The following is a 15,216-nucleotide window of genomic DNA, read 5'->3' on the forward strand; positions in this document are numbered from 1 at the left end:
AATCCGTTTAGGAGGGCAGAACACCGTGTCGCCAATCTCAAAAGAAACTACATAGGTAGCAGAAAGAACTGGCTTACCTTCTAAAACTCAGCGGTTGGCCTTGTGGACCATTGCGCACCGTAATGCCCGAAGTCCCCGTCGAGCCCGCGTTGCTCGGAGCCGGGCTGGTGTGGTTATCCGATAGCTGGTCGGTATGGAATTCAGTGGTACTCATGGCCACACAGTCTCTCCATCCAGGAAGACTTGATCGAGTCGGGGGATTGGATGCGCTCGGAGGAGAAAGGAAAGCGGTATGATATAAAGCCAGGCCCGGAGTACGGGGTATGGGGTATAAAGAGGATAAGAAAGGGGGATCTTGAACACAGCAAAAGACGCCACGCGATCAAGAAAACAGAACAGACCAGCAAATAAGAAAAAGTACCGGGGGAGGGGGGAAAAGAGGGAGGAATATCAAAAGTTGGGGTGAAGTTGTGGCAATATCAATTTCTTGGTGGAGTTTCTATTTGGTCAGCATTTATATTTACCCTACGAGGTACGGAGTACTTTAGGTATGTCATCGAATTTGGGATTTAATGTATAATACTTTATGCTTATAATACTTTTATGTCAAATATTCTCTATCATATTCTCTTCTATTTCCTGCTCTCTATGTCCGCTTAAAATGATGAAAAGGGGGAAAGGCATATGGCGCAGGGGTTCACACCGAACCCTCATTGACTAGACGCTAACTCGGTGTATGTACGGAGTACCGAGCAAAAAGCCACCAAATATGCACAGTTGGAACCTACTGGAACCGGGGACCACAAAAAAACATGGAGAGATCGACGGATGGGGGTGGAAGACCGATGGAGGTAGCACCTGGTGGAATGCTTCTTTATGGGAAACCGGATCACCATATATATTATTATGTACCGGTAAGCTCGGGAAGAGTGCAATAAAATATAATATATAAGGAGTATTCCATACTATATACATTATAAAAACTCTTTGAAGTGCCAATCCCCAATCCCCCATTGCCAATCCTTTCACACCCCCAGACACTAAACCGGCCAAAGTTAGGCCCACCGCGTGGAAATACCATTGCTTCAGCCTCCATTCGGGCTCCCGGGGGGGGGGATCGTCCCGACCGAAAGATTGGTCGTTGGGTATTTGGTCATGACGTGAAAGGTCCCAGATCCTGCATTAGCTTCATGCCTAAAATCCTGGATAAAATAACCACGGCCAAAGCCTACCGCCACGCGGGAGGATGCGGAGGTGTGGAGGAATTGACGGAGTATACAACAATACTCTTCATGTCGGGGATTTCCCTCAGGACTGAACTCGGAGACAAATATTCGGTCACGGGCCATATTCGCGGGATGTGCGGATGTACATGCAGTGTGACCTGCTACTGCCCACTGGCCACCGTTTAATGTATACGTGTATGGGGGGTTTTTTTTCTAGAGTGAACTAAACTAGTAAACTTGGATTTTTTTCTTTTTATTTTGGCATGTGCTAGTGTTGGAACTGTTTCAGACAGATTAATCTCAAAGGTACGGAGTACAACATAGGTCATTACTGATCCCCTCAAACTCAACAGCATCTAAAGTCAACTGATATTGCGGGGGAGAAAAGAAAACACGGGGACGAAAATGATCAGGGGAAAAGTTGCGGGGGAAATTTTCATTTCCCTTGTGAGCTACTCCGTAATATCGTCGATATATAGATTCTTCAGAAGTCAATGGAGAAAACCTGAGAGTCCTGGCTTGTGATACCTCGGCAACTTTTGAGCTTCGACCAATGAGAGTGCCCCGTTGGTCTACTTCCGTCGAACTCATACAACATACGCCACTCTAAAGGATGCACGTAAAGAACTGTCAGGCACCAGGTGGTTTCTTTTCTTTTACTAGGTCCGTTCGCCGGACATCCCCGGGGTGAAACGGTGCCTTGGAGTCACATTTGTAGGATTGCAGATCGGGAATTAATTGAATTCCGTGAGACGGTTGATGCTGCAAAGTGAAATACAAAGTAAAGTACGGAGTAGTACGTAGTTTGAATCGAATATTTATGGGGCCTCCAAATTAGTGCCTTTTGTGGTCGGATCATAAAATAAAAATACATTGGAAAGACCAATTAAGCATGAATATAGCCCTATGCATGTGTGGGCAAGGGGGGTCCCTATGTGTGCATTATACTAAGTTTCATATTCCAACTATGACCACCCGTTCTTTCCTGATTTGCCCTTACCCTTACCCTTGGACTTGGATTTGGACTGTTTGGCCCCATTGGACTGGGCTTTCTTCGCCTCCTTGTGGTCCTCGTGGCCACACTCTGTGACTTCTTCGATAGTTTGGACCACGGCTGCCCCAATGGCTGCCACTGTGGGGGCGAAGTCCACACCGCTGACAAATTGCTCACTGAGGAACTCCAGACCTGCCACGAAGGTGCAGAGGGCGCTTGCAATGCAGAAATGGCTAATGGTCATGCCAATGTCAAGCCACGAGCCCTCGTCGCGCACCATGAAGAAGAAGTTGAGGGTCATGATATCCGAGATCGCCATGACAACCATGAAGAGCGCGCTAGGGGGAACCTCCAGGCGGCGGTTAAGGATACCCAGATTGGCACTGATAATAGCGAAGGGAATGAGGATTTGGAGGATCAAAAGCGCGCCTTGGGCGAAAGGGTCAAAGACGGGGATAAGGCGGCGAACGCTGTCGAGAGAGAAGGTCGAAATCGAGGCCACATTGCCAGTGCTAAAGAAAGCCGATTGCAGGAGGCAAAAGAAGAAGAGTGCCACGCGGACATCGGAGAGAGTAAGGGCACGGTAGTAGAAAGTTTCACCGTCGACGGTCGTCACCCCAGGATTCTTAGGCTTCTCCAAGGCGCCTGCCGTATGGACGTAAATGGCGTGTTCCAGGCGAACCCATGTCATAATGGTCATGCAGAATACAAAGTAGAACAGCCCTTCCCACGAGATTGTGAGAATGATAAATGTTGGCGAGAAGGTTAAGAAGATTATCATGAGCCGATGCAGGTAGTGGCTATTCGGATACAGACGGTGGAAGAAAGGAAGCGTCAGGGAAGCCACTGAAACCCGGTTAGCATTTCTCGATGAAGGCACATTTAGTGTTCCTAGGGTCCTCAGCTGTGTGAACTTACCTAACACAACCCATCCAACCACAATATTTCCAAAAGGCAGGCCTTGGCGGGCCTGAAGAGAGAGAACAGACGATCTAGTGACGATGACAGCAAGCAGAACCATGCCAAGCTGAATTCCCATGATGATCCGCGAGCCGACACGACCAATGGCATTTGCTTCTTTGGATTCCGGGTCACGATGTCCGATGATAGCATCCTCAAACAACAAATACAAGATGCCAGTGAGGAACATGAGCAAACCGCCATATGTGCTGCAAAAAGATTAGCCACGTGGAAATAGCTGCCGTAGAAAGGCTGCTTACATTGTATCAAGGTTCTCAACCTTGATTACAGGCAGAAGAGTGAACGAACTCATCAACCCGCAACCAAGAGCCCAAGTCGCAGACAATAATGCATGGCTGCGAATGAAGCTAAAGCCATGGATAATAGGCCATAACGCACCCAAGGCAAAGCAGACGGTGAATATTTCGCGATGGAAATATGATTGAACCATTGCCTCCATCACACCGAGGAATGCCAGTAGCTGGAGTCCAAACTTGAGGTATCCAGTGAAAGAGCACACATGGCCCAATACAATCTGACGACCCGCAATCAGAGCCTTACGGCGTGCAAAAACCTCTTCCCAGAAATAAACCGGGAAGAATGCATAGAAGTAGTAGCGCCAGGATGAGCCCTGGTAAAGGAACACCGAGAACAAGGTGACCAGGATTGACGAGAAGAATGAGATACTCGCTGTCGTCCGGTGAGAGTCTGATGTTCCATGCAATACGTGCAGATCAATAACAGTTGTCAGCGCATACGCAATCCAACCTAGGTATCCAATAGAGACAATGGTCCGCAAGAATAGCCAGTCATAGGTTTGTAGGTACCGCAGACCCTCGAGAGCAACACGAAGAAGTTCGGCAGACACCACAATAGCCTCCTCGTGGTCACCACTGGAGATGAGCGCCTCAATTCTTGCCAGTCTACCTTCAATCGAATTCTCGTGGTAGCCCGATAAAGGCTCATAAGGCACGTACCGGATCACCGCGCCTCTCTTTTGCTCTTCTTTGACGTTGTACATCTCTAGAACCGCCTGCGTGTTGGCGAGAGCGGCCAGCGCCTTTTCCTTGGGGCTCGCATTGAGGTAGTCCAGCGGCAATTGACCGACGGAGTTGACGGGGAAGTCAAGACCGACCAGATAGGCCATGAGCGCGGCAACGTCGGCCTGTGCTACATCGTGTCGACGGACATGGTCGAATCCCCAATCCGCCGAGAAACCATCCTCGTGACCCGCGGCAATCCCGCTCGCGGAGAGCTGGGGCTGCGCGACGCCAGATCCCCAGACAACCAACGGTGTCCGTGTGTTATCCGGATGACCGTCACCATGGCTGCCCGTGTCACTCATGCCATGGTCTGCGGTGAACACGAACGCCGTTTTATCATCTCCGTAGAAATCTTCTACTAGCTTCGTGACGGCCTGGACTCCTTGATCCACTACCTTAATGTTGTGTAGGTATTCGTTCGAGTAGGGCCGGAAAGAGTGGCCAGTGGTATCCAGTCCAAGTAGGTGGAGGAAGAACACCAATTTGTCGTCCCGCAGTTTTCGGTCCAATTCTGGGTTGGTCTTTGCGGATTCGAAGAGATCATGGACCTTGGAGAAGACCCAAGTATCCAGATGCGTCGCATCGACGGTGAAGTCCTCCGCTTCTTCACTGTACATCTCCGCATCAACCCTGCCCGGCACGGCGCCCTCCTTGAACATTGGCAGGATATCAGGGCTGCCCCAGCTCCAAGTGTGTCGGCTCTGGTTGAACACGCTGTCAAAATTCACCGGATTCATCTTCCACCCCGTGGTGACCGAGGACACATCCTCATAGAGACCCGCGATAAGCGCAACATGGCCGGGCCGTGATTCGGTGGGGACGCGGGTGTGCGAGACACCGAATGTTCCGTGGGAGAGGACTTTCGAGCGGAGAAAGGGAGAGAGGCGAATCAGCTCGTTATTTTCTGGATCGGCGTCGGGGGACGGGTCAGGGAAAGCTTGGAAGGCCTTGTCGGCCCGTAGCCCGTCGGCGACAAAGAGAACGAGACGTTTGGCAGGCGCGGGGGCCCCGGATGGTCGCTCGACACCATATGATCGCATGCCACTAACAATTGGACTGACGAAGTAGATGTCAAAGATTGAGTATGTATAGATCAAGTGGAAGACCACTGCGAGGGCAAGAAACCCAATACGGCCGAGACGCGCCATGATCTATGTCTCCTAGATACTCAAGTGGTAAAAGAGTGGAAGTGGTCCACTGCCACAAAGAAAGGTAGAGAAATTCACCAAAAAAAGGAGAGATTTGAAGGTCGAAGACACAACACGTCAACCCGTCAACTTTTGGGACGCATTGGGGAACTTGGCGGTGAGAACCAATCACAAGCTTCCTTTTATTTACCCTACACATGTACCTACAACAGTTGTATTTTCCAAGGTTGGGATTGATTTCCCAGTCGAAGCTCTGTACTGTCTTGAAAAAGCTGGAAAAATGAACCTTGACATGAAGCTATCGAATATAACTAGTAATGTAAAACGATATGTAGTGTTTATATAGTGGGTGTGGGGGTTTATACCTCCTTTGAGATAAAGGGGGTATTATTAGTAACTCAATTCAAATTCAAATCCTAGTTCTCAACATACTGGCCTATGTTGTATAGAATGATACTCTCCAGAATATGAACGACAGCGAGGCGAAAACTTGAGGTACCTTGTAATTGATTTGTTAGAGGACCTTGCGAAGTGTGTTTCACAGAGCCCATGGGCCCACTGACAGACGTTTGCCACTACGTAAAACGTACAAAGTAGGCATACAAGAACACAAGCGTGTAACAACCTTTGAAGGTGGATTTGTTGACATTGATGTCATTGATGATTGAAACAGCATGACATTCCCAGTCCCAAACAAACTCCATGAAAATGAACAGACTCCTAGAAGAAAAAAGAAAATATCAAAAAACTGACATTTGGTATCGGTACTGCTATTGCGCTGGAAGAGATCGCCGCTTTGTGAGGGCATCAATGACGCGCGTATAAAATTTGGCTGCTTGTCCCCGGACAAAGGTGATGTCCACGGTCAAGAAGTCTGGTAACAAGTTGACTAGGTCGCGATCGCGGTTAGGGTCCAAGTGAGGCAGGTATTGGAACTCAGTTTTGTCGTAATCAGTCGAAACCTTTGGCACGACAAGATGGAAATGAAGAGCTGCAAGAAGGTTAGAAAAATGCCCCAAAGTACTAGGAAATTGAGCAACTTACTTCCGTTGATTCCAGTCTGGATACAATCATATAGATAATCTGACTCTCTGTTCTTGACATCACGAACGATCAATCCTGTTAAGTCACTGTATAAATCTTCTTTTAATTGAGCGAGCTGTGAAGCCTGCGCCGCTTCAGCGGTAGCAGCTGCATTGGCACGGTTAGCGGCGCCACCCTTGATGGCACTGCCGGGGACCTTTGAAGCCCCCTCAAGACTGGCAGCAGTGTTCCGCGCCGCAGCGAGCTTGGTCTGTAAGGCTTTGACTTCAGACTGGGCAGATGCAAGCTGTTCTTGGGCCTCATCGGCGTTGGATCTGAGTCGAGCCAATTCATCATCACGGTCTTTGAGTTGTTTCTGGAGTCCACGGCTTTGCAGTCCTAGCTTTCGCTGGGCATCCATTTCGGCCTTGAGCGAAGCTACCAATTCATTCGATGCTGAGGATGTATTAGTTCATCTGCCGTAGCGGCTGTAAGACAACAGAAGAGCATACCTTTAGTAACAATCTCATTTTGCTTTCGCAGTTTCTCCATGTTGGTGTTGGCTTCGGCAATCCCAATCTCCCGTAGATTGCGGTATTTACTCTCCAAGGCATCATGCTTCTTGGTCAGTTCGCCCAGCCTGCGTCTCAGCTCTGGGTCTCCGCTCTGCTCGGAGTCGGTGCCCCCAAGCTTGCGCTTACGAGGAGAAGAATCTTGTGGGTTGCGTAACATGGATAGTCGAGAGCGAGAGTTCTTCACGGGAGACATCGATCTACGATTATAGACCAGTCCCTCTTGAATGATAGTCTCATCTACGAGCTCCGTTGCGGGTTGCCCGTTCGGTTGAGAATTTTCAACTTCAGGTTCCTTTCTTCCCAGACTCGTTGCACGAGCAAGAGGGCTCGGGTCGGCTTCTTCTGTGCGAGCTTCTTGGAAACTAACGTATTGAGAACCGCTCGGGGTAAACTGAAATTCACCATCTGTTTGAAGCTGTGTGCTGGCCGCACGAGGTTGTCCTCGACCGCGTGCCGGAGCAGCCTTTGCGGCCTTGGGCGGATGTTTCTTTGTATTCCTTGAGACAAGCGGATCTTCATTCTCCTGGTTGTCTGCATCTTCCTGTTCCGGTATCATATCCTCCGCCTCGGTTGCCTGCGTAGATATTTTAGCGTCTTGCGCTGTACGGCTGTTTCCTCTGGGTCGTCCTCGTCGGGCGGGCTTTTTGTTTGCAGGGGATTCTGGTTCAGCTGCCGCTACAGCTGCTTGCTGTTTTCTTGTTCGAGTCGCAGGTTTCGTAGGTTTAGTCTCGGTCACATTCTCGTTCGAGGTACGCGGTCTACCTCTCCGTTTTTTGGCGGGAGGCTCGTGAGTTTCTTGTGTTTCTGTCGCTTCAACTTGCATGATGTCCTCATCCTCTGAGCCTAATAGACCAGAGAGTTTGGAAGGAGCTTTCCTTTTAGGCATTGTGCTGTGTACCTAAGTATAATTGTTTGATGACAATTGCTTAACCGCAGGACGCGCACCAACAACAACATCTGGGGACCCCCAACACCGCCTTCTCCGCCTTGCGACATGTGACTGGCTTCCCCGAGTCCCGCGCCACAAGCTGCCCGAGTGATCTTCGGCGACTCGGTTATCTTGTCTTAATCCTAGTGAACTTCAATATACTTTTTGTTCATCCTTAATTTTTGCTTTCAATTTGAGGTCTTGATTTGCGCCACCATCGCACTCTATCTAATCATTCCCTTCTCGCCATGGCTTCAGCCGGTGGCCGAAGATGGCAGCAGTTCTTCCAAGAAATGGTGATGGTTGCAGGCACTGTGAGAATGTTCCTATTTCAGATAGGACCGAATGCTTCTGACACTATTATAGTCTGCGTCTGCATATTTCCTTATTCGCTACCTTCTATCACGCCTTGATTTCGACCCAGAGAGCCAGAAGAAGGAGGAACAACGACAGAAGTCCGCCGCCATCATACGCCGACTGGAAGGTGGGAATGAATCGGATGATGAGACGCCACGGAAAGGTGCCAAACGGGAGAAAGGGCAACGAAAGAAAGAGCTCACATTGAACCAATACGAACAAGCGATTGCAATGGATGTTGTTGCGCCAGAGGATATCCCAGTGTCATTTGAAGATATCGGAGGACTTGATGAAATCATCGAGGAATTGAAGGAATCGGTCATTTACCCACTGACGATGCCTCATCTCTACGCTTCCACGTCGTCTTTGTTGACCGCGCCTTCTGGGGTCCTCTTATATGGTCCGCCTGGCTGCGGAAAGACCATGCTTGCCAAAGCTCTAGCATCAGAGAGTGGAGCATGCTTCATCAACTTGCACATCTCAACATTGACAGAGAAGTGGTACGGCGACTCAAATAAATTGGTCAATGCAGTGTTCTCACTTGCGCGCAAATTACAGCCTGCCATCGTCTTCATTGATGAGATTGATGCTGTTCTTGGAACCCGGCGAAGTGGTGAGCATGAAGCAAGTGGTATGGTGAAGGCAGAATTCATGACTCATTGGGATGGTCTCACATCGGCAAATTCGACGGGAGAGCCCCAGCGGATTGTTGTCCTAGGAGCGACCAACCGCATTCAAGACATTGATGAGGCCATTCTCCGAAGAATGCCTAAGAAGTTCCCCGTGACCCTTCCTCCCATTGCCCAGCGCCTTCGCATTCTCAGCCTGATTCTCAAAGACACTAAAGTTGATCGCGATAATTTTGATCTGCACTATCTTGTCAAGACTATGGCCGGTATGTCCGGTAGCGATATCAAGGAAGCATGCCGAGACGCAGCGATGGTTCCTGTGCGGGAGCTTATTCGAGCCAAAAAGGCTAGCGGGATGCAAATGGATGCAATGGATCCCCAAGAAGTTCGTGGTCTTCGCACGGAAGATTTCTTCTCTCGCGCCGGTGGTATCAAGGTCATTCCTCAGCCTGCTCCATTATCCACCCCAACCGACAAAGTCTCCGAGAAGGAAGATGGAGACTGGAGTACTGCGTCTGAAGCCACATCAGAAGCTGAAACTCGACACTCTGTGATGGCTGAGCCGCCAGAGTAAATGTGAGGCACTTTCTGTCCCCTTGTTCATATTTATTCTCCCCTTGTCCCGCAGCGCGAAGACTTGGCGTAATCTACTGGAAATGCCAGACATCTTTGGTTTATGGGTCTTTTGTTCTAGTATGGCTGGCTTGTTGATAGAGTTTCTGATGTCATATGTACAATGGGTTCGGATACAACAATCTAATACAAATCTTGCTTTCTAATTACTCTGTAATTGTGTTCTTATTCCTTTGATCGAAATTTATATGTGGAGCAAGCAGACTCGGGGCCGACAAAGTACCGGGTACATAAGAATAGGTGGCCTTGACCGGGCAACGTCATGTACCGCTACTTTGCCGAGCGGCGAAGTCACCTGCCAAAGACTTGCATTACCGTGAGCATTCTACTTCCTTGTACTCTGTACTCCGCCTGTACAGACGTAACAACATAATTCTGTCTCTTAAACTCTTCTAACTTTTCTAACTCTTTTAACTCTTCTAATTCTTATAATTCTCGTGGACAATTGTCCTCTTAATTTACTCCGCGTTCAAAAGGTGCGGGTCGTTATCGTCACGCCTCCTTGGCCTCCTATCGGCCATCCTCCCTCACCTCACTCTCTTGTCTTCCATATCTTCCAAAGGTTCCTTGTTGGGACTCTTTACTTTATATCTTGGACGAATACCTGAATATATGAGCAAACATATCCTGCAGTGCTCCCAGTCAATAGGCCACGAATGCGAGTCTGGGGGTGGATGACGAATGGGTCTCTCCTAGATCAACTCTGATGGCAACTGGTGCCTTGGCGGTACACACTTCTAAGGGGGCTTTTATTTTGCATCCTTAGACCCATTTGCTGGATTCACAGGAATGAGTTCTCAAAATAGCTTTGCCAATGCTTCCCCAAGCTCCAACACACTCAGCGCAAGCACAACTTCAACCTCTACGGTTCGATCGCGTCCTCGCCGCTTAGTTTCATTCATGGACGACGAAGACGACAGCAATAATGTTACGAACTACTCCTACCAGGACGATGCCCAACCCTTTTCCTCGGGGGTCTCAACGACTCTTGCGCCCTCCGAGGGTGGAACGACTCGGTCCCGCGGAGCGACTCCCTCGCCATTGTCATCCCGTGGAGCGTCACCACTTCCATTGAAGCACCTATCACGCGCGACCGAATCGATGAATCGTGGTACTCGCAGTGGGCCAACATCGTTTCCTTGGAGTGGATCATCAAAGGCCTCATCGTCGGGAGGTGCTGCGGACTTTCTGGACTCCTCATGGTCCTCTCTTCAAAGCCTGGCATCTTCGGTACTAGGGAGTGATGCTGGACAGGTCACTCTGAATAATGTGGCAAAGTCACACACGCGAAGGAAACCATCTCGGTCTGACGTATATATCAAGAGTGCCCCCAGGTCGACATGGGGTCCATCGGCACCGACCGCTCCGCAGTTCGGAACCGGGACAAAGGAGGAGCGACAGGCTTTGGTGCAGGCCAAAAAGAGAGAAGCGCTCCTCCTCGCTGATACTGATCCGATCGCAAGCCCTACGCTCCCTCATAAAAGACGCGACTCTGGCGACATTTCATATCGTGTGTTTGAGCCGGAGCATGATGAAGACGCTCTGGCCTATATCCACAAAGTGCAACCCACGGACACTATCACCGGCGTGACGATCAAATATGGCTGCCAGGCTGCGGTGTTTCGGAAGGCGAATGGTTTCTGGCCTAACGACAACATTCAGAGCAGAAACACTGTTCTCCTACCAGTCGACGCGTGCTCTGTAAAAGGCCGGCCTGTTCCCAAAAAGCCTGTAGATCTTTTGACCAACGATGAGGAAGACCCCAGCGACAGCTCGATAGTCCCCACTGCGGCCTCTACCGATAATATCTCGACCGAACAGGATACGCCTGCAACCACGTCTGGGGCCGATGGCAATCATGCTTGGAAGCATGAATCATGGGTACACATGGATGGGTTTCCCGGACCGGTGCAAATCGGCCGTGTGCCTCGAAGAGCATTGGGATTCTTTCCACGTACGCGTCGAAAATCTATATCTTATTCGGATGCAGAGCCTCCCGATTTTTACCGAGAAACAATTACTCCTCCGTCTTCTACCGGATCGCCACCTCCACCTTCATCTTTTGGCATACTGCCACGAACTCGACCGAATGGCGACCAGCCCAAACCCAAAACCATACACCCCACTCGTCCTCAGCATCGCCGCCAGCGCAGTAGTATCCATCTGTCTGCCACCGGGGTGGGAACCCTTGACCCCACTTCGACTGGTCCAGGGCCTGCGTTAGATGGGTTCACGCGATTCTTCGCACAGCACATGCCGAACCTCGCGCCGGCACAACCCCCGGACAATTCCCGGACAGCTTCTTTTGGCTCCACACCCACTGTCACATCTAATGCATCGACTGGCCTCGAGAACATTGGCGGGGCTTTTGAGGGGTGGGTTCGAAAGGTAGCAACGCGTGCTAAGGCCGGCATCAATGAGCTGCAGCAAGGACCACCCACCCAGCAGGGTAGCAGGGGTCGCAATATATGGCGGATGGACGATCTAATTGAGCTTGATGATGGGATGGTGGATGGCCGGAACTCCCCCAGCCCGCTCACGAGTGCATCGCGGAGATCTGACTTACAGGCCTCGGCCTCATCCTCATCCTCATCTAACCGATACAATAACCCTTCGGTGGTGGCAGCGAGCAGGTCTCGTGCGACGGGATTTGCTTCGGGCTCATCCGCTTATGGCGAGCGGGTTAAGGATGATTAACATGGTTTGAATTTCCAAGCGTACATAATAAGAGTCTCCATGTGTTTGTGTGTGTGTGTATTCTTCGGAGTTCAAGATTTTTGCATTTCTTTTCTTCATCCACATTTCTTTTTTTTCCCCCCGAGCGACTTGGTATTTTAGTTCCCACTTTGGCGTTGCCATTTTCAAATGTCAGGCCACATCAATATTTGGCATTGGAGCATCACATGCATGAGAAGTTTGGGTAGAACAGAATATTAGAGGCTATCTTGCTATTTGAATACAGCTCGTTTACCGGATTGAATATTCGGCCAATGCCAAATAGCCAGGCTGTTGCTTTGGACTGAACACAAGCGTACCCTTTGTCATTTCTTCTTTTCGGCATGGACGTAACAGTACAATATCTTCAACGCTTTTCCTTATGTCATGGGCTTATCTGATGCTCCACCATCTAAGTATAGCTAAATTTTGACAGATCAATTTCCTCTCTTGGCCCGAAGTTTCTCCTTTGTTTTCCCACCTATGAGCACGTTTAGCCCTAAATATCACACCTCATCCCCAATGATAGACAAGTTGTTGATAGTGGGGTTACTTCAATTGTGATCCAATTTCCCGGACAAAGGGATGTCTAATTCTCCATGGCCTGTATTCAAGGATCTAATTGGTAGCTAAGTTGGCAGAGAACGAACTATATAAGAATAAACCGACTGCTACCTTTCGACTCGCTCAGCTTGAGCTCTATAAAAATTCCAAGATGCAGTCAATAACAAGCACCTCGATGCTCCTTTCGACCTTTTTCCTCTCTATAATTTTCGGAGCAATAGCCAGCCCCCTCTCATCCAACATAACAGGAACTACAGCCAATCCACCAACAGCAACCCTGTCAACAAGCAACAAAACCCCAAAGACCATATTTGTGGGCCGCTCTCTTCTGGAGTTTAATCAGGATCTCTTCCTAGGCATCAAGTATGCCGACAAGCCAATCCGTTTCACGCCAACCGAGCTCAAGAGTGCCTATGCATCTAAGGATAGTAATTCCGGACCTTATGATCTATCCCAAACAGGAATCAGCACTACTTCCAAGTCGGTATACTACAATGCTACGGAGTATGGCTACGACTGTCCTGCGTATGGATCCGATACCACCAACATGGTTAACAACGGTCTTATCACTTTGAACGAAGACTGCTTTAACTTGAATATAATCCGACCCAATTCCGACGAGAAAGACCAATTGCTTCCAGTTATGATCTGGATTTTTGGTGGTGGGTGGGCACAGGGCGCTACTGCGGATCCACGGTATGTGAATCGAGGACTACCTGGGAGGAGCGCTCGATAAATATGGCTAACGTTATGCTACACTGTCTACAGATATAATATGAGCTATATCGTTGAACAGAGCGCATTGAACGGCAAGCCGATTCTGGGTGTTTCTATCAACTACCGTCTGGCGGCATTCGGATTTCTTGACTCGGAGGAAGTGAGGGTAAGACCATTGTAAACAGAATTGGATGCGACGGAACTTTGAGACTAACTTGGACTCCAGGCCGAAGGAAACACTAATCTAGCACTGCGTGACCAGCGCACGGCTATGCGCTGGGTTAAGAAGAATATCAAAGCGTTCGGTGGTGATCCGAGCAAGATCACTATCTGGGGCGAGTCCGCGTGAGTCATTGGAAATATATTTTCAGTATATCAGATGCTTATTCTCGAATGACACAGTGGTGCATATAGTGTCGGAGCCCATCTGGTAACCAACAATGGCGATAATGAGGGTCTATTCAGAGCTGGTCTGATCCATTCCTACCATTTCTTTTTATAACGCCAGACTAAGCTCGACTAGCAATCATGGATTCCGGAAATGCCGTTGGGCCCCCATACAACGGAACAGAATGGCACCAGCCAATGTACAACCGAATCGTTGAGAGAGCTGGGTGAGTATGTGTCGAACAAGTCTTAGCCCACAGACGCTGATATATTATCCGCAGATGCACAAATTCAACAAATACCCTACAATGTCTCCGTGAGCTGCCCTACTCAACCTTATACAATACTGCAAACGAGGGCCTAGAATGGTTTGCTACTATCGACGGCTCGTTCATAGCCCAGTATCCGCAGATCAGCTATAGGCAAGGCAAATTGGCCCAGGTACCTGTCTTGATAGGGACGAATACCGACGAGGGCACCAGTTTTGGGACAACAGGCACAAACACCGATGAGGACTGCATCAATCAATTGACTGGTGAGTGTTGTTGCATAGCATGTTTACCATCACATATTATGATAACGTGCTAAGCGAGCACCACAGCATCCAAGCGCTGGGTCCTCGACCGATCCCAAGCTACCCAGCTGCTATCCTATTATCCCAACATCCCCGCTATTGGCTGTCCCTATGGCTGGGGAAATACCACCTGGCCATCGCTTGGATTCATGTACAAGCGTTATGAATCTATAGCCGGGGATGTGACTATGGTTGCGCCACGGCGCATGCTAGCACAACGGATGGCTAGCTTCCGCGATAATGTATATTCCTATAGATGGGATGTGGCGGCGTTGAATAGCTCAACAACGATTGGAGTGCAACATTTTGCAGAGGTATGTAGTAATCCACCTGATCTTGATTTATAGCCCGCAAGATGACCTGACGCTTGCATCTGGTTATACAGATCCCCTTCGTCTTTGCAAATCCAGTGCAGACCATCACACCCCTAGGATCCGACCCTGCGCGCTTGGAACTGGGACAGATGGCGGCACAGATGTGGACGTCGTTCGTGGCAGACCTAGACCCTAATGGACACGGTGGTTAGTAGAATACCCTTGCGGCTTAGTTCGATTGCCTGGAAGCTGACTGCCTTTTAGTGTCTGATATTACCAAATGGCCCAAATATTCGTCCCGCGCGACGAACTTTGTTTTCCGCTTACCCCGGAATGAGAGTTATATCGAGGCCGACACCTACCGTGTCGATGGGATTGATTGTATCAATAGCATCGCGCGGTGATGTGGAGGGAAAGGCAAGATAGGCT

General features: G+C 49.4%; 5 protein-coding genes across 5 annotated transcripts; 3 read left to right on the plus strand and 2 right to left on the minus strand.

Moving 5' to 3' along the window:
- Positions 1-2,191: 2,191 nt before the first annotated feature.
- PEX2_052870 (mannose-ethanolamine phosphotransferase MCD4) lies at positions 2,192-5,371 on the minus strand (the record flags this gene model as incomplete). The annotated part of the gene is made up of 3 exons (XM_016742561.1): positions 2,192-3,066; positions 3,139-3,389; positions 3,441-5,371. 3 exons carry the CDS (start codon positions 5,369-5,371, stop codon positions 2,192-2,194), a joined length of 3,057 nt encoding a protein of 1,018 aa, XP_016601072.1.
- A 770-nt stretch (positions 5,372-6,141) lies between these two features.
- PEX2_052880 (putative chromosome segregation protein (Pcs1)) lies at positions 6,142-7,855 on the minus strand (the record flags this gene model as incomplete). Its single annotated transcript, XM_016742562.1, has 3 exons — positions 6,142-6,362; positions 6,416-6,850; positions 6,907-7,855. The coding sequence occupies 3 exons, from the start codon at positions 7,853-7,855 to the stop codon at positions 6,142-6,144; spliced, it is 1,605 nt and encodes a 534-aa protein (XP_016601073.1).
- Positions 7,856-8,145: 290 nt separating this feature from the next.
- On the plus strand, positions 8,146-9,457 carry PEX2_052890 (protein-degrading AAA family ATPase MSP1; the record flags this gene model as incomplete). The annotated part of the gene is made up of 2 exons (XM_016742563.1): positions 8,146-8,211; positions 8,264-9,457. 2 exons carry the CDS (start codon positions 8,146-8,148, stop codon positions 9,455-9,457), a joined length of 1,260 nt encoding a protein of 419 aa, XP_016601074.1.
- Positions 9,458-10,305: 848 nt separating this feature from the next.
- On the plus strand, positions 10,306-12,213 carry PEX2_052900 (putative LysM domain protein; the record flags this gene model as incomplete). The annotated part of the gene is made up of 1 exon (XM_016742564.1): positions 10,306-12,213. The coding sequence occupies one exon, from the start codon at positions 10,306-10,308 to the stop codon at positions 12,211-12,213; it is 1,908 nt and encodes a 635-aa protein (XP_016601075.1).
- Positions 12,214-12,946: 733 nt separating this feature from the next.
- On the plus strand, positions 12,947-15,191 carry PEX2_052910 (putative triacylglycerol lipase (LipA); the record flags this gene model as incomplete). Its single annotated transcript, XM_016742565.1, has 9 exons — positions 12,947-13,491; positions 13,564-13,678; positions 13,739-13,857; positions 13,915-13,967; positions 14,036-14,126; positions 14,181-14,434; positions 14,489-14,787; positions 14,859-14,994; positions 15,052-15,191. The coding sequence occupies 9 exons, from the start codon at positions 12,947-12,949 to the stop codon at positions 15,189-15,191; spliced, it is 1,752 nt and encodes a 583-aa protein (XP_016601076.1).
- Positions 15,192-15,216: the final 25 nt, after the last annotated feature.

The sequence above is a fragment of the Penicillium expansum genome (assembly GCF_000769745.1).
Source record: "Penicillium expansum strain MD-8 chromosome Unknown contig172, whole genome shotgun sequence".
NCBI lineage: Eukaryota > Fungi > Ascomycota > Eurotiomycetes > Eurotiales > Aspergillaceae > Penicillium > Penicillium expansum.